The 18,506-nt window shown below is 55.3% G+C and overlaps 1 protein-coding gene across 1 annotated transcript in view; it reads right to left on the bottom strand.

Annotated features, from left to right (window-relative positions):
• Positions 1 to 3,709: 3,709 nt before the first annotated feature.
• Megf6 (multiple EGF like domains 6) overlaps positions 3,710 to 18,506 on the bottom strand; it is a 99,793-nt gene continuing 84,996 nt past the window's right edge. The window contains exons 18-37 of the mRNA XM_059256303.1: positions 15,768 to 15,893; positions 15,050 to 15,181; positions 14,836 to 14,964; positions 14,584 to 14,715; positions 13,917 to 14,045; positions 13,006 to 13,134; positions 12,634 to 12,762; positions 12,163 to 12,291; positions 11,886 to 12,014; positions 11,105 to 11,233; positions 10,857 to 10,985; positions 10,630 to 10,761; positions 10,346 to 10,474; positions 9,706 to 9,834; positions 8,586 to 8,714; positions 7,626 to 7,754; positions 7,176 to 7,304; positions 6,959 to 7,087; positions 6,161 to 6,289; positions 3,710 to 4,189 (exon numbers count right to left, since the gene is read on the bottom strand). Of these exons, the coding sequence (XP_059112286.1) occupies positions 4,122 to 4,189; positions 6,161 to 6,289; positions 6,959 to 7,087; positions 7,176 to 7,304; positions 7,626 to 7,754; positions 8,586 to 8,714; positions 9,706 to 9,834; positions 10,346 to 10,474; positions 10,630 to 10,761; positions 10,857 to 10,985; positions 11,105 to 11,233; positions 11,886 to 12,014; positions 12,163 to 12,291; positions 12,634 to 12,762; positions 13,006 to 13,134; positions 13,917 to 14,045; positions 14,584 to 14,715; positions 14,836 to 14,964; positions 15,050 to 15,181; positions 15,768 to 15,893 (2,525 nt within the window). The 3' untranslated portion in view covers positions 3,710 to 4,121. The remainder of the gene's footprint in view (positions 4,190 to 6,160; positions 6,290 to 6,958; positions 7,088 to 7,175; positions 7,305 to 7,625; positions 7,755 to 8,585; positions 8,715 to 9,705; positions 9,835 to 10,345; positions 10,475 to 10,629; positions 10,762 to 10,856; positions 10,986 to 11,104; positions 11,234 to 11,885; positions 12,015 to 12,162; positions 12,292 to 12,633; positions 12,763 to 13,005; positions 13,135 to 13,916; positions 14,046 to 14,583; positions 14,716 to 14,835; positions 14,965 to 15,049; positions 15,182 to 15,767; positions 15,894 to 18,506) is intronic.

Genomic DNA, 18,506 nt, shown 5'->3' with positions numbered 1-18,506 from the left:
TGAATACTCATCCGTGTTTGTGAGTGGCTACTTTGGAGGGAGAGCCAGACCAGAGTTCAGGGAGTAGGCATGGCCTGGGTTGACTCTCTGAGGTAGGGCCTAGTACCTCCTTCAACCTGAAAGAAATAATCATCTCCATCTTCCTCACCCTAATGCCCCACTTCCTTGGAGCTGTGGGTGTGTGTGTAAAAGCACACTGGTGGCCACGGAGTGGTGTATATGCACATAGGTGCAGTATGTACACTGATGTCTGCCTGTGGCACAAGCAGAAACACCATGGTGTGAACCCACCGCCCTGTGGCCTCTGGTTTGCTCCCCCGTATTGATCCTCTAAGGAGCATGTCCAGGAGAAGCAGGCTGGCCCACCACCAAGCACCTTCAATAGCTAGAACAAAGTGGATTGGAAGGCTGTGAACCCAAGCCTCTAACCTTTCCTCCAAGGAGTGAGAGAAAGTTAGTCCGGCCATGATACCATGAAGATGTGCACACAACTGCGCCTTCCGCCCAGCCTTGGGACTGCTGTTTCCCCGCTCATCAGGCTCATTTCTGGTCCTTCCAGAACATCCCTGACTCTGTGCCAGGCTGCCTCGCTCCTACCGCCATGGGCCATAAGGTGGTGGTGTTTTCTCTCTCAGGCCCCCTGGTGGCTATAGAAGGCACTAACAATGGGAGCTACATTCCAGGACCCCAGCTTTCCTGCCTCTCACTTAAGACTCTAGCTTTGACCCCAAGAAAGTGAAGCCATGGTGAGGACTCCCACTGCCATTCTGGTGAAAATGCCCCTCCCATATCCTTAGCCAGTCGGTGTGTTCAGACCATCATTCCTCTTTATCATCCCTGCTTGTCAGATGACACCAGCCACCACCTGTCCCTAATGCACTGTCGCTGGACCTCGGGCTGAACATGCTAAGTTGTCCCTTCAGTCATGTCCCAACTGACCCACTGTCAGAGTCTGGACCTGGAGCTGGGGAATGCTGGGAACTGAGCAGGGCCTCTGCAGTCCGCAAGAACAGCAAGTGCTCTTCGTGGCGGAGCCATCTACTCTGTGCCCTATATTTCTACTGTGTGGGTCCTGGGTTCAAACTCAAGTCGTCAGGCTGGAGTCAGGCACCCACTGAGCAACCTTGCCAGTCCCAAGTTCCTTTAATCTCCACTTATGCCAAGCCTGGCATTTTTCTTCCCCCCAAATACATCCACTTCCAGTTGGAAAGGTGCTAGATCGTAGCTGCCCGCCACATTCTTTGTAAAATCCCTGTGCTTCTCCCTTCGTATTTAAAATCTTAGCAGTCTCCTCAGTCATGGTGGTGCATGTCTGTAACACCAGCACCTGGGAAGCAGAGACAGGATGACCTCTAAGTCCAAGTCAGCCTGGTCTACATAGCAAACTCCAGACTAGCCTGGTCTACATAGCAAACTCCAGACTAGCCAGGGCTACATGCTAAAGGCTGTCTCAATCAACTAACCAACTGGTTGTCTGATGGCGTATTAGTCTTCAAAGGAGAGCATTTTGGCTTTCTTACATGTAACTAGGTTGTAGAGCATCTGCCTTATGTGTGAAGGGCTTGAGTTGGCTCTAGTACCTCCTATACACACCCACAGCCCTGTTTGATGAATATAAAGATTCCCTATAGATATAAATGTGTATAAAACATAAATATCATGAGCACACACACACACACACACACACATATATATATATATATATAAACATGCTAAAGCTTGCGTAGATTTGACCATTGCTGCTCTGTTTGCCTAACCTATAGGTTTCTCTAGAGTGTGTTACATTACATTGTAATGCACTTCTCCCTGCCTATGACAGCCACCATTGCTCTATGGATTTGTGAACATCTACTCTGTATATATGTGTAGGTATGTGTGTACATGCATGTGCATAGACAGCCACAATGCTTTCTTTGCACTTTCACAACATTAAGACTCCTTCCCCAGGGGCTGAAGAGATGGCTCAGCGGTTAAGAACAATACTGCTTTTCTAGAGGACCTGCGTTCAATTCTTAGTACCCAGCTCATACCCTGTAACTCCAGCTCTGGGATCTGTTGCCTCTGACCTCCACAGGCAGCCTCACTCAACATGCACATGCATATATTACAAATAAACCTTCTTTAAAGTTTTTTTAAAACCTCCCTCAGCTCTTCTTGCTATGGTTGTATTTCTAACCTCCAGCTGTGTCTTATAGGCTAGATCCTATTGCCTTTTTTAAAATTTTTCTTTAAAATTACATTTATTTATTAGGGGGTATATATGTGTTGGTCAGAGGACAACCTGCCAGTCGCTAATCCCCTCCCACCATGTGGGAAACAGTCAGGCTTGGCAGCAAGTGCCTTCACCCACTGAGCCCCCTGGCCCTCTAAGATCGTATAGTCTGGACCTCTGTCTGCTTAGATCCCATTAGCCTGCTCTTTCCTTCCCTATTTCTCCCTCCCTTTCCGCCCCTGGGTAGACCCCGGTCCTCAGGAGGGCTGGCAGGGGACCACTCCATTACCACTATGCTGGCTGCAGCTGCTGCCTCCCTGCCTGTTACTCACAGGACCAGCGATGCCCGTCTCTAACTTCCCTTTCATCTCCCCCATGGTGAACCAGTCTGGGGTTGACTTGTGGGTTAGAAGGCCAACTTCAGTTCTCCTCATGATGACAGTGTAGGAAATGTCCTGCGTGCTCTCCCATGGCTCCCTCCTGAGCTCTTCCCAGGGATATTTTCACATTAGAATCATGGGTGAGCCTGTGGGCATGGCCACAGTTTAGCTGGATATAAAATTTAATTTTTCAATACCAATGACAGAACATCACCATCTCCTGGCTGCCAGTCTTTCCCTTAAGAGTTTCTGTTGTCTGATTCTTAATCCTTTTTCCCTCTGGGCACTTCCTTCATTCCCACACTGCCTGCAAGCTACTCCCCACTCACTATTCTGTCCCCTTTACTTAAGTCTGTGTACAGTGGCCCTACTGACGCGGCCCCACTGTTGCCCATCCCTCTGGAGCCCTTGTAGTATCCCGGGGGGTTTCAGCTGCCTGGGCTGCTGTGGGAGAGGGGGAAGAGGCAGCCACTACCCAGACTCTGGGTGGGCGGTGGGTCTAAGTCCAGCCCTCCCCCAGTTTTTGCTGTCCTTGGGCCTTTTCCCCACCCTTCCTGCAGCTCCTCTCTGGGCTACACCTGTGGTGTCAGCCTCGATCCACAGGGAGCCCTGGCTCCTGTGAGGCTGCCTGGCCCTCCCCTGTTGAGGCAGGGGTGAACTGTTTGGGTTAAGCACGGATTCCCTTCCACGCCAGCCCCGCCCTGCTCCCTCTCAGACATTCTTCCTACAGGAAGCCACTTGCTAGGTCTCTGGAGGTGTCTTAGGCACCAGCATCCTCTCTAGGACAATTCACCTTGGCTAGAAGCTGCCTCATGACCCCAGAGCTGGAAGCCAGGAGAATCCCAATGTGACTGGTTGGCACCTGTCTTAGAGAGGGTACAGAACCCACCTGGGCCTCCGTGACTGGGGAGGCTCCCATCCAAGAGCCCTCATGCCAGCTGCTCTTGGAAGGACCCACATAGCGTCCATGAAAAGCACAAAAACCCAGGCCACGAGGACACCACTGTGCCTTTAACTCAGGACTTTACAAAACTCTGGAGACCCCACAGCCCACTGGCCTGAGTCCACGCTTCTGGGATGGGGTAGCTTCCAGCTGACCTGGGGCCACAATGGCAAGTGGAGCTGCCCATAAATACCTTTACATAAATACGGGCTGGACTACGTTTCCAGGTAAACAGTCGGCTGGCTGCAGCAGTCCATGGCCTAGCACCAGAAGGACCTGCCAGGCAGGTGGGGCCTTGCCAACTCCTGCCTTGGTCCCAACCCAGGTCCCTAAAGAGGGCCAGGATTCCTCAGCACAGCCTGCAGGGTTCCCATGTAAACAGTGGCCTGAGGCCTGGTCCACTTCCCTGGGTTCATTGTGTCCACTTGAGGCCTTCTTCCCCGTGACCTCGAGGCTCTCCACAGCCCTCCACAGAGATCCATAGCTTTCCAGAAGAGGTATGGAACCAGGAGTCCTAGGTCCACACATGTCCTCTCAGTGCCTTGGGCTGGAACATGGTAGTGGTCCTCCGTGGGGATTCCATGAACTAGTGCCTCATGGTCCTGCCGCTGGGCTGCTGGGGGGCTGGGCTGCTGGGGGATGGCTGTGTAGCCACTAGGGACATAGGAAGAACAGAGGGTCAGCAACAAGTTAAGGTGGGAATCTTCAAAACAGCCAATTCCAGGCAGAAGGTGGTGACCTTCTTCCTTTATTAGCTAAGCCCAGCAAAAGCAACAGCCCATCCCCCTCCCACCGTGGTCCAGCCTCATCTTTAATATCCAGGTTCTGAAGGCACAGGGAAGCAAAGGTATTCATCATTGTGCGGGACTATTCCTATGGTCCTAACCAGAGAGCAGCGTCCGGGCAAGCGTGTTCTCCACCTGAACTCTGGGCTCCCAGGGAGTTGGGTGATAGACAGCTCATGTTGTACACTTGAGTAGACACTAGTAATGGGCCAGTAAGGCATCAATCACCCATGTCCATAGGAACCCCACACATCTACCAGCATAACCTTCTCCATCCCACTCCCATGTAAGCAGTGGGGGAGGGGGTCTGCCCAGCTCTCACTCTTACAACTTCCAAGAAGGGTAGGAGACAGGAAAGCTTCACCCAAGGTTAAGCCAAACCCACCCAGGGAAAAGGGCTATCCCAGGACTGCTAGGGGCCAACAATGCCCTCCCCACAGCCCAGTTCTCAAAGATCAGCTAAATGTCAAGGTTCTGGAATTTGAGGTCCTAGGGTGTAGTACCACATCTGACCACCAGATGCCACTGTGGATAGCATTATGCACCCAGACACCAGTCAGAAAATTGCAACCTGACCCTAACAGCTCGCTGCGTGGCTCTTAACAGATTGAGGCCGTGATCATCTTGGAGAGGCTAAAAATGATTCACACAGTATCCAGTCTACACTGCGGGGCTTCAGCTGAGGACTCCTGGTCTGCCCTCACCTCTACCATGTCCTACCCTGCAGAGCACCACAGCTGGCCTCCCACCTCCCTCACAGAGATCCTTCCTGGCACCTTCAGCAGCCTGGGCCTGGGGAGCCAACTGGAGATGCCATAGGGGATTGGGCTATTCACAGGGGTGCAGTACAACCAGTTCTGCCTTGCAGATGGGAGGTGTGGTCCCACAGAGCCTCAGGGACTTAGGGATCAAGGGACTACTCCCTCAGCTCTGCCTGTCAGTACACACAGGCACAAGCATACAATAAAGCATGTGTACACATATGTGTCTGGTGCACACACATGTACTGGAAACACACATGCCTGACACAGGCATGCACTGTAGCACATGTACTTGAATTCAACACGGTACACATACCTGGTGCATAGAGGTCACTGGAACAAGCATATGCACATGGTGCACAAAGAAGTGGGTACACATGTATGCCTAAAGCCACGTACACATGGAGCACACACACCTGGGAAACACATACCTAGAGCACACACATACCTGAAGAATGTACACATGGAACACGTACCCACCCAGAGAATTCATACCTAAAGCCCGTGTGCAACCAATAGAACATGTCCCTTGAGCACACACACCATGAAGGAACACACATACGTCAGGAAGACATTTATCTGAAGTACCCCCCCCAGACACACACCAAGAGCATATACACACACAGTGCATGCACATATACCGGTACATGCACAGTTGCCTCACATGCTTGTGTCGCTAATCCAATGTACTGGCACATGTGCACATGCACTAGCTCACAACACACTGGTGTACGTGCATACACTGCTGCTCACAGATGCATGGGCACACAGCACCCACCCAGACTGAATCCCTAGCCCTGCCTGCATATGGCTCTGTGAGCTCCTGCTGCAACTTGCAGGTCACTTCAGGGAAAGGGCTGGTGCTCTGGGCTGGCAGTGCAACCCGTTCCTGCCCAGGGGAAGCGGCTTGAGGCCTACTCATCACCACCCGCTGTGTGGACTCTGGGTGCCAGGAAGGGATGGCTGAACTTCTCACTGACCGGTCTTGTTCCACCACTGGGTGGCGGTACTGGGACAAGGGGTGGGTTCCTGGCCAGGGACAGGAAAGTCTCAGTTCCTCCCCTGGAAACCCGACTTACCTTCTCGGCAAGTGGGCCCTGTGTAGTTGTCCACGCAAAGGCACTGCCCACTGATGGGGTCGCAGTCAGCCCCACCCCCACAGTCACAGCGCAGGGCACAGCCAGGCCCAAAGCGGCCCCTTCTGCAATCTGTAGGGGCAGGAGGTAGGAGAAGCATAAACAACCGTCCCATCTGCTGGACATGGGTAGACAGCCCAGGTGTCATGAGGTCCTCTGGGGAAGTAGAGAAGACCATGGGCTCCATTTCCTCTGAAAAGGATAACAGTTCCTACCCACTTTTAAAAAATCTGTGTTCTATAACCATGAGCTCAACCATGGAAAAGCACCAGCCACAAGCCCTGGGCACACATTCCTGCCTAGTGCCTGGGTTGGTGAGGCAGTGTAGAGTAGCCACAGCTGCTGTCCCCAAGGCTGCATGAATCCAAAAGACATAAGGTCAGTTTTGCACCCCCATCAGGACAGCCCCATCCTCCTTCTGGTCTGAAGGGGTTATGGCCATGACTGATAAGTCAGGGACATATTTCCACCTCATTGGGGCCTTTCTCAGGACAGCCAGGTAGAGTCCCCAGACTCTAGACTACCACAGAACAGGGCCTAACACTGGCAGCTGCAATGGGTGCCTGTGTCGTGTTCTGGCCACTGCCAACAGCACCAAGGATGCAGACTGGAGCAGAGATCTTAGAAAGGCAGTGTGTGGTCTGCAGCCTGGCATGCAGGGACCCAGCCCACATGATTTGATATTTGCTGTTGGTGGAAACCTACCCTCAGGTCCCATCCTGGATAGGCCCCTCCACTCACCCTGGTCACATGTAGCTCCTGTGCGCCCCGGTGGGCAAAGGCAGAGGCCGCTGATGGGATCACAGGGCACACCTTTGTTGCAGTTACACCGCTGCCGGCAGCCGTCTCCAAAAAAGCCTGGCTTGCACCCTGGTGGGGGCAATGGGCTCTGTTCCCTTCCCCGAATTAAACAAGACAAGGACAGGGTAAAGGGGCTGGGTGGGGGCCTGACACTCACCCCTCTCACAGAACTGGCCATGGAAGCCAGCAGGGCAGAGGCACTGGCCACTGACAGGGTCACAGGGGGCTCCCTGTTGACACTCACAGACTCCCTGGCAAGCAGATCCATAGAAGCCAGCGGGGCAGGCTGAAGGAGGACCCTGGTTAGAATGAGTCAAGGGCAGGAGGCAGCAGAAACCCCCAGCTTTCCCAGAGTCAGCAAAGGACCAAATCCAAGAGCTGAGAGAGGCCCTTTCCAGAATGTCCTATTCTCCCTCCTTCCTGGCTCCCACCATACTCCAGCATCCCAGCCAGGGCTCACATGACAAGCAGAGGCATAAGGAGCCAGCCTGGTCAGGGTCATCCCATCTCTCCCCATGAACAATGACCAAGAAGGTGGCCATTGCTTTCATGAACCAGGACTGGCCTAGATGGTGTGGGGACAAGGTAAGGGGACAGCCCCACTCACAGTGCTCACAAGCTTGACCATAGAAGCCAGGGCCACAGTGGCAAGCACCCGTGGTGGGCTCACAGGTACCACTGTTCTGACAGGAACACCCCAGAAGGCAGGCAGCACCATAGCGCCCAGCAGGACAGGCTGTGCAGGAATAGGACAAAGGTTTCTTTCTTTCTTCCTTCCTTCCTTCCTTTCTTTCTTTTTAAAGATTTATTTATTATGTATATAGTGTTCTGCCTGCACACATCCCTAGGACAAAGGTTTCTTTCTTTCTTTCTTTCTTTCTTTCTTTCTTTCTTTCTTTCTTTCTTTCTTTCTTTCTTTCTAAAGATTTATTTATTATGTATATAGTGTTCTGCCTGCACGTATCCCTAGGACAAAGGTTTTCTTTCTTTCTTTCTTTCTTTCTTTCTTTCTTTCTTTCTTTCTTTCTTTCTTTCTTTCTTTCTTTCTAAAGATTTATTTATTATGTATATAGTGTTCTGCCTGCACGTATCCCTAGGACAAAGGTTTTCTTTCTTTCTTTCTTTCTTTCTTTCTTTCTTTCTTTCTTTCTTTCTTTCTTTCTTTCTTTCTTCCTTTTCTTTCTTTTTCTTTCTTTCTTTTCTTTCTTTCTTCCCCCCTCTCTCTCTCTCTTTCTAAAGATTTATTTATTTATTATGTATATAGTGTTCTGCCTGCACGCATCCCTGCAGGCCAGAAGAGGGCACCAGATCTCATTACAGATGGTTGTGAGCCACCATGTGGTTGCTGAGAATTGAACTCAGAACCTTTGGAAGAGCAGCCAGTGCTCTTAACCTCTGAGCCATCTCTCCAGCCCCCGGACAAAGGTTTCTTAAGTGCACCTGACTCAGTGCCCCTACACAGCCACCCAGACCCCTAAACTCTGCATCCTTTTCAGGGTCCAGAGCAAGGCCCCCCCTGCTCAATATTCACGTGGACATTTCAGGCCAGCTGCCCCTATAAACTCACCATGCTCGCAGTGTGGCCCCATCCAGCCCAGGGGACAGGAACAGCTGCCGTTAGTAACATCACACAGACCCCCATTTCTGCAGGCACACTTGAGCTCACAGTCCTTGCCAAACCGATCCTGGGGACACCCTAGGGGCAGAGGGTAGACACAGCTGAGAACTCTAGCAAGGGTTGGACATGATCTTAGGACATGTCCCCACACAGACGGGCATTCACTCAACAAACGCTTCCTGAGCTGCCTAGTGCTGGCCTTTGTCCTCACAGCGTCCACTCTTCACTCGGCATCTGGGGCGGCCAGCACCAGGTCTGGTCTGAGGGCCACTCTAAGATAAAGCAGACCACAGTCTTCAGGAGACTGTGAGCACCTGCACAGCCAGCAAGGAGTCAGGAAGGCTTCCCATCACACTTCCTCAGGGCTGAGAATGTGTGTCCTGGAGACCCCAGGCCAGGCATGGCCAGACACGTGGACTCAGAGGTGGCCTGTTGACCACCTTACACTGCCTGCCCACACTGCTGTCTTTCCTAGGAGTGAACAAGGTGGCATCCTGGCTGTAGCCTGGCCTTGGGCTTCTGACTACACTAGTCCTAGGAGCACCAGGCTGAGAAACAGGGTTCCGAGAGCAGCCGTCTGTGGAGACTGAGGGAAGAGCTGTGTGCGTGGCCTTGGGGCGGGGCACACTGACACAAGTGTGGGCCATGACCACTGTCCCCTGGTCCACCCATTTCTTATGTCTGCTGGGTACCCCGGCCTGGGCCTGGCAGAAAGGATACTCTTCCAAGAAGACATCACCAGGACGCAAGCAGGTACCAGGCTCAGGAGGGGGTTCCACTGGCCAGAGACATGAACAGGCCACTGAGTGAACCAAGTCTCAAGAGGCCTGTGTGGGCGGGGCCTGAGTTGGCACGAGATGACCTATTTGCCAGCAGGGCAGGCTGTTCACATGGTGAGGATTCTGCTTCTCAGCCCCAAGGTTTCTGGAGAACCCAGTGGCTGTGAGTGTGACTACGTCCCTGGGGAACGGCACACCCCCTCATGCTGGGTTCACTCCAGCAGCCTGCTCCATAACTCAATGACACGTCGGTGAACTGTGCATGTGCCCAGCCCCTGGCAGACACTCACCATGTTCACAGTGGACTCCAGTCTTCCCAGGAGAACAGATGCAAGTCCCTGACGCAGGGTCACAGGCCGCCCCTTGCCCACACGCACACACATGGGCACAACTGGGCCCGAAGCGACCCTGTGGGCAGGCTGTGGAGAGGGCGGGTAATAGTTGCTTCCACCTGGGCTCTGCCAGAGGCTGTACCAACCCCAACGACGGGACAGGAGACACAGGGGCACACCACCAATTCCCATGCCCCTCCATGAAAAGGCTCTGCTGGGAGCTGGGTCCCAGGCCATCTCTACAGAGACACATTGACACAACACCCCCAGCTCCACCTGGATTTCAAATGAGGAAGTCCCCACGTGAGTCAGGAGAAAGGCCCTTTCCTGGGCAGGACGCTTGGCCACAGGATTGTACTCAGTGTCTGGCATATATCTGGGACAGAGCTGGCCAGAAGGCTGGGGCCCTCTGGGATCACACTGATGCCCCAGGGTACACCCTCACTGCTACTCTACCTTAGTTCAGCAATGGGGGACCCAAGAATCAGGGAAGCAGGTGGGCAGGGGGCTGTCCTCTCACAGGCTGGCCAACAGGGCCCCACCCCCTTCCCCAGAAATTCAACAATAAGCCATCGAGCCCTGCAACCTGGCTTCTCACCAAGGCTGCAGTCGGCCCCAAGGAACCCAGCAGGGCAGTGGCAAGCTCCCGTGGCTGTGTCGCAGGAACCACCATTGAGACACTTACAAACTTGTGCACAGCCTGGCCCATAGCGCCCAGGAGGGCATCCTGCAGGGAGAAAGAGGGTCTGTGACATACGCTGGGGGCTGGAGTCAAACATGCAGCACCCCTGAACATGGCATGGCAACCCCGTGAACTGCTCCCCTCCACCCTGCACACCAGAATGGCAGACAGAACCCCAGGTCCCCTGAGGCAGCACTCACGTTGCTGACAGTCAGTGCCATGGTAACCAGCAGCACATACGCAGGCCCCTGAAGCAGGGTGGCAGGCCCAGGTCTCACCAGGACATTGGCAGAGGTGCCCACAGTCCTTTCCAAAGGTGCCAGGTTGGCAGGCTGGGTATAAGTTGTGTAGGGTCAGCCCTGGCCTTGCCCTTGGGAATCCCCCAGTTGTCCCTCTCCACAAAGCAGATGTTAGGGAGAGCACTTACCCTGCTCGCAGCCAGGTCCAGTGAAGCCAGGTGGACAATGGCACTCCCCAGTAACATGGTGGCAGGAGGCACCAGGTGGGCAGTGGCAACGCTGGGCACAGGACTCTCCAAACCAGCCATATGGACAGGCTGCAGGAAGGGTAGAATTAGGTAGGCTTTCCTGGAAGGGGGCAGTGGGGAACCGAGGTGGCTGTGCAGGGCCAGCTCCCTCCCGGCAACTGGATCCAGGCACTATTGTCTGTCCTCACCATCCTCACAGTGTGAGCCCCTCCATCCTGGGGGACAGAGGCAGGCCCCAGTGACATGGTGGCAGGTGGCACCTCTCCGGCAGGTACAGTGCTCCTCACAGTGAACCCCAAACATGCCCTTGGCACAGGCTGTAGTATGAGAGACAGATAGGAAAGCTGGAAATCACAGCCCCAGGGCCTTCGCCCTGGAAGTCGAGGGAAAAGGTGAGGCTGGGACCAGAAGCTTTGAAGAGTCACTGGATCCCCCTGAGGATCCCAACTCAGCCTACCAGCATCAGCAGCCCCAGGCTTGGGTCTGAGCAAGGGGCTCTCTAGGCAGGGTCTGCAAATGACAGTGCCTATGTGGAAGGGGAGCCAGTGAACAGAAGACCCAGTAAGGTTAGAATGAGGATGAGCCAGGCAGTGTCCAGCCCAGTGTCCACTTGTCCAGACTCTGAGGGGGCTCAAAGCCTGGAGGGGTGAACAAGGACCATGGGCACAAAAGCCACAGCCTGGGCAGCATCCTGCAGTCATGGAGCCCTGGGCAGTACAGGCTTCAATTCCAGAGACCAAGGCTTTCTCTCTGAAGCCTTGAGATGAGGCACACCCCTCTCTCCAAAATAGAAGCAAACCAGCCTACCAGGGTGGCCTCTTAGGTACAGCCCGGAGGCCCTGAACCCGTTTAACAGTGGGCCACATTGGGTCACATTGGTGCGAACCAGGCCTGTCCCGTATCTTCAGCATGGAGTAAAAATCTGGGTCACCCTTGGCAGAACCTCCCAGCTTCCCAGAACCCACTCACGGCTCTGACACTTGTCCCCAGTCCAGCCAGCTGGGCAGAGGCAGTGGCCTGTGAGCGGGTCGCACATGCCCCCATTAAGGCAATTGCAGCTAAGCTGACAGCCAGCTCCGTAGTGTCCAGGAAGGCATTCTGAAAAAGCAGGGATTGGGAGGGAGGGTCTGACTTTCTGAGCTAGGGCTCTGTCCAAGAGACACTAGCCTAGCCCACCCCAGGGTGCTGCCCCCCTCAAAAAAGTCCTCCTAGGCCTGAGGGCATGTCTACTACCCAGCCAGCTCACCTTTCTCACAGGCCAAGCCGGTCCAGCCCTCTGGGCACGTGCACTGGCCCAAGACGGGGTCACAGCTCCCTCCATTTCGGCAGAGACAGGAGTGCTGACAGTTCTTGCCGTACAGCCCAGTGGGGCAGGCTGGGGCCCAGAAAGGAGAAGCAAGCCTCAGCGCCCAGCCAGCAGAGAGCTTTGGAGTTCTGTTTCCACACACCCCCAAAGCCCAACCTGACTTTCAAGTCGGAATCTTATCAGGGCTGGTTTTATGATGCCCAAGCCCAGGCCTGTCCTGGACCCACCAACCTGCCCTTAGGAGCATGACACTAAAGGCCACATAGTCAAGCTCCCTTCCAACTTCCCCAAAAGGCCATGCTGACAGGCGAGCCCTGCTCCTACCCTGGCATCCCATGAACACCATCCCTCCATGGGCCCACGGAGAGGCCATTACCCAAGATGGACCCTGAACTCCTGGGCACGGCTTACCCTGTAGGCAGGTGAGTCCCATCCAGCCAGGGGCACAGTGGCATTGCCCATGGACAGGGTCACAGGAGGCCCCATTGAAACAGGTACAAACTTGACTGCAGTTAAGCCCGTAGGTAAGGGGTGGGCAAGCTGTAAGGGGAGAGGAGCCGTCAGGGACGTAGCCAGAGACTACAGCAGGAGGTGCCAGGGAGCTGAGCAAAGCTGCCAGTGTCTCGGGGCCACCGCTCAGCAGGGCAGCCACAAAGGGATGGACGCTTGGGGTCTCATGGGCAGAGCTGTGCCCTCAGTTGAATGCCAGGAAGGGGCCCGAGGGGTGTTCCCCACACGAAGAACCCATGCTCCTACAGTACCAGGCGGAGGCCCCTTACATACCCTGGGCACAGTGTGGGCCCCAGCGGCCAGCTGGGCAGATGCAGGAGCCGGTCACAGCATCACAGGAGGCCCCAGCAGAGCAGTTGCAGGCACTGCCACAGTCTAACCCAAAGAAGCCAGCAGGACAGGCTGCAGACAGAAGTGACGTTGACAAGGGACCCGGAGGCCAGAGGACCCTGCCCTGCACTCAGGGCCCACCCCAGCCTGCCCCCAGCTCACCGTCCTCACACTCCAGCCTGCCCCCAGCTCACCGTGCTCACACCCCAGCCTGTACCCAGCTCACTGTGCTCACACCCCAGCCTGTACCCAGCTCACTGTGCTCACACCCCAGCCTGTACCCAGCTCACTGTGCTCACACCCCAGCCTGTACCCAGCTCACTGTGCTCACACCCCAGCCTGTACCCAGCTCACTGTGCTCACACCCCAGCCTGTACCCAGCTCACTGTGCTCACACCCCAGCCTGTACCCAGCTCACTGTGCTCATACCCCAGCCTGTACCCAGCTAACTATGCTCACACCCCAGCCTGCCCGTAGCTCACCGTGCTCACACCCCAGCCTGCCCCCAGCTTACCATGCTCACACCCCAGCCTGCCCCCAGCTCATCGTGCTCACACCGCGGCCTGCCCCCAGCTCACTGTGCTCACACCCCAGCCTGCCCCCAGCTCACTGTGCTCACACCGCGGCCTGCCCCCAGCTCACTGTGCTCACACCCCAGCCTGCCCCCAGCTCACCGTGCTCACACCCCAGCCTGCCCCCAGCTCACCCAGCCTGCCCCCAGCTCATCATGCTCACACCCCAGCCTGCTCCCATCTCACCGTGCTCACACCCCGGCCTGCCTCCAGCTCACTGTGCTCACACCCCAGCCTGCCCCCGGCTCACTGTGCTCACACCCCAGCCTGCCCCCAGCTTACCATGCTCACAGAAACTTCCCCTCCAGCCGGCTGGGCAGGTACAGGCTCCACTGACATGGTCACAGGTTGCCCCATGCTCACACTTGCACTTCTGCTCACAGCGAGGTCCAAAGTACCCCTGGCGACACACTGAGACACAAAGGCCAGCCCACGGTTGGCTCAGACACCAAGAGTCTGGCCAGAGCCCAGGACTAGGGGGAAAGGCCCGACTGACAAAGAAAGCTCTCCCCTCCCGACAGTGGGGACACCTGGCCTTACCATACACTCCTCCTATCCTTTCCTCAAATGGGACGTAAGAATCCCAGACCTCATCTTCAGGGCCCACATAGGATCTCACCTAGGGCTGCCCCTAAAACCAGCTATCCCGACCCACTCACAGCCCATCCACAAGCCTTGGAAGTATACATACAGGGGCCAAGGGTCCCTCCTCTCCTCCCAGGTTGGGACAGCCCCAGCTCCCCATCTGCTACTCCAGGTGAGCCTTAAGTCTGCCACTGGCAGGTAGGAGACAGCACCTGTGCATGTATGGTATATATGCACTAGAATACTCAGGTAAATGTGTACACGCGTATGTGCATATGCAAGTGTTCCTGTGTATGTGGTCGTATGCATGTGCACATCTGTGTGCACCCTGAGAGAGAGGTACAAGTGCCAGGCCAGTACTCACACTGCTCACACTGGGGACCTTCGTAGCCAGCCTCACACAGGCACAGGCCACTGATGGCATCACAGCTCCCACGGCCTGCACTGCAGTTGCAAGGGTGGATGCAATCGGGCCCCCAATGTGCATTGTCACAGGCTGCAACAGAGCTCAGAGTCATCTTGGGTGAGCTCCACAGCCAGGTCAGAACACAGGGCATCTTGGGACAGGGGCAAGGAAGGGACCAGTGGACGAAGGACAGGCAAAGGACCCACATACCTCTCTGACAGCTGAGGCCAGTCCACCCAGGGGCGCAGCTACAGCGTCCAGTGGCTGGGTGGCAGTGTCCGTCATTGGCACAAGCACACCTCATCTGGCAGCCGGTTCCAAACCAGCCTGCTGGGCAAGCTGTTGGTGGTAAAGAGGGTGAGCATGGCAGCCTGTTGTGCCCACCCAGGGCTGCGGGCAGGGGTCAGACACCAGCCACACTCACCATCCTGGCAGCGGCTGCCAACAAAGCCAGGGAGGCACAGGCAGGCTCCAGTCTCAGAGTCGCAGCTGGCACCATGTTCACATGCAGGGCAGATCTCCTGACAGCCAAGCCCCCAACGGCCCTCGGGACAATCTAGAGCCCACTCCCAGGGTCAGTTATTCTCTCCCTAGTACCCTAGTGGGCACACTAGTGTGTGCCTGACACATCACTGAAGGTCCCTCTTGCCACAATCCAGAGAAGGGACCACTGTCTCCATATAAGATTGCCAAGGAGAGAGGCAGGCTTCAGAACCTCAGGGCTGCAGGGCACCCACCCATAGATAAGTAAACCCAACCTCAGGGACAGTTCAATGGCAAAATAAGGAGCCTGCTAGGGAGACAAATACACCATGCAGGGAGCTGATGGTACAGGAGGTCACAGCGTAGGGCCAAGGCTTGCTGGGCAGCTGCAGACACCCTCCATATCCCAGCCTGTTCCAGCATGAGCCCCCGAAGCTACTATAAAGGAGCCTAGCACTGCATGGTCAGGGCTAAGCTTCCAAAATAATCTATGGTGAGGTTCCCAGGGAGACCAGATCTCAGATCAGGGGCCCTTAAATGTAGTCCAGACCGGGGTCCCCCAAATAGAGCTTGGACTGGGATCAAGGGTCCCTAAATGTGGTCCAGGACGGTATTCTCAAACACAGCCCAGGGCTGGGGCTCCTGGAGCTGTCACTCACCTGCTCCACAGTCCTCCCCAGTCTTCCCTGGTGGGCACAGACACTGTCCTGTGACCCGATGGCAGGGGGCCCCCACACAGGAGCAGGAACCTGAGCAGTTCACACCAAATGTTCCTACTGGGCACTCTGTAGGTGACAGCAGGTGGCTTCAGTCACTCTGTGTGCAGTTATCAAGGCTAGAAGTTTCATCTGGAGCCCCAGGGAGACCAGGACAGATTATGGGAACAGGGATTTATCAGGGGGAGAGTTGCAAGAGGTCAGTCTGGGGCATAGGAAGAGGCAGAGGCAGGGCTGCCAGAGGACCAGGCAACCTGTCAAGGGGAAGCTATGGCCATCCAGGACCCTGGAGAGCTCCCAGGAGCAGGTGCCCATTCCTGCTCCAGGATGGTCGATCCAGGGGGCCTGTACTAGCCAGTTTAACCAAGGTGTGCCAGTCTATACCCTCTACTTCATACCCAGCTCCTCAGCACCAAAGCTGTAGCCATCTGCTGGCAGAATAAAGGAGTGTGGTGGGAAAGAATGGTAACTGGTCCCTACAAAGAGTAAGGAAGGACCCCAGAGGTCTGGGACCCTCCATACTCTGAAACTCAAGTTATACCAAGGAATACAGCAGTGTGGGAATTAGGGTGTCCTGGACAGGAATGGTCCAAGGCAGGGCCTCAAGAATGCATATGGCCATTCCCTGGTACCTGCAACAGCCCTGGATACCGGAAAGCCCTGAGTGGCCTCACTTGGTAAAGCACCTCTGTGCTTCCTCTCAGGGCCTGGGGAGAACAGAGCATGAGACTGGGGGCGGAACTTAGGAAGCATTTAGAAGGATTCCTGCCAGCCTAGCATCTGCCCACTCTGCTGACCGCTGGGATGAAACAGCAGGCTTGATACAGAGGTACAGCAGGCAGGCGGCCACTCACCAGGGAACAGACACAGCACATGTGCGTGCTTTAGGTCCATGACATGGCATCCACGCAGGAGGCATGCACGCACGCGAGCATGCTCACACACACACACACACACACACACACGCATGCACCCACAGAGACAACCACATAGCACAAACCAGGGAGGGAGCCCAACGTTGCTGGTGAGGTGGCCCCTCAAGGCCTCAGGAGTTCTCCCCACTAACTGAGCATGTCATGGACTTGTGCTTAGGGCAGTAATAGTTTCCAGACCTAATAACAAGGGGAGCCATTTCTGTAAAAGTATGTATATCATTTCCTGTGGTCTGTCCTTGGGGGCACTGGAGGCCTTAATAAAGTAAAGAGAGGAAAAGGGGGGTTCCTTTTCCTTTCAGCACAGGGGGCAGGCCCTAGGACTGGTGGGAAGAGGGCTCCCCTGCACAGCTGCCTCACTGGGCCTGGCAAGCAGCATAGAACCTGGAAAAGGAAGACATAGGTTTGGGGAGGAAGGTGGGCTACAAGTGTCTGTCTACACTGACACATGGGTGTGTGTGTGTGTGCATGTTCTGGGTGGCTGTTAGGAGGCTCAGTCCTGTCCACTCCCCGGATGCTTGTATGGATGGAAAGAGGGACACTCAGAGCTGGTGAACAGCCTGGGGCCACAGAGTCCTGAGAGCAGGTCAGGTCTGGGGACTCTAGACTGAGTTGGGAGCCCTGAATATTCTCTCCTGCCAACGAGACCTGAGAGCCCTTACCAGGCCTCATCCCACAGATGATCAGCTTGGCTGGCTCTGCCCAGCTGACCTCTGTCCCTGGCTGGGTGGTGCTGGGGACTTTTCTGCTTTTCTGCCCTAGAGAGAGGGAAAGGAGGGCATGGCTGGTGATCCTGCATTCCTCTCTATCCTTGCCCACCCTAAAATGGGCACACTCAGGCCCTGAAGCGCCCTTCTCATCTGACCAATGGGTATAGACAGCAAGTACTATGCCAGGAGAGGCCCAAACCTCTCCAACCTGTTGGCAGCAGCTGTATTGACCACAACAGAAACACCAAGGGCCTTCCCCCTTCCTCAAGGATCTGTGACCACATGGGTGTATCCTCTCCTGGTCATGAGCCGAGTGTTTGAGTGTCCCGCCTGCCATTCCACAAGTTACACAGGTTAGATCCTGACATCAAGGGTCACAGTACATGGCACCTAGTCACATGTCCCCTGCTGGTATAGGCCACAGCCCCTCATCCTCCCTCTCTGGTCCTCTAGGTCAAGGTCCAGTCCCATATATGCCGGGCTGCCAACAAATGAGGATGTGATGTACCAAGTCACCTGCTCTGCAGTCTTGCCTCAGGTCTCCCTCCCAGTGACACCTAAAGACCCATGTCACTAATCTACCCCTCAGCAGTCTTGAGGCCCATTCTTCTACCTGTCAAGTCATTAAGAGCATCTAGGCTCTGTCCTCATTCATACACACCTAACTACAAGACCCCAGTGAGAGACTAGGACTCCCCAAAACATCCTTCCCCGGCAGCCACCCTGCCCCTTCTCATACCTGCTCCTCCTGTTCCCTTCTCATCCATCTTCCCCATCCAGCATAAAGCTCTCCCAGGACCTTCAGTGAGGTGAGGCGTCCCACAGAGGTACTGGCCGCTTCTCTGGTCTGGACCAGGAAGCCAGACCAGTTCCTCCTCTGAGCACCTCTGAGACAGTCCAGAACCCACAGTACCACCGAGGTGACAGTAGATAAAGGGGCCATTTACACCCAGGCTCCGAATCTGCAGCTTCCAGCTGTGCATGTTTGCAGTTCCCCAGTACAAGTAACCCCAATCCCTGGAGCCCCAAGGGACAGCCAC

Source organism: Peromyscus eremicus, chromosome 2 (genome assembly GCF_949786415.1).
Source record: "Peromyscus eremicus chromosome 2, PerEre_H2_v1, whole genome shotgun sequence".
NCBI lineage: Eukaryota > Metazoa > Chordata > Mammalia > Rodentia > Cricetidae > Peromyscus > Peromyscus eremicus.
Note: the sequence above shows the minus strand (reverse complement) of the source record. Positions and strands in the feature narration are given on the sequence as shown.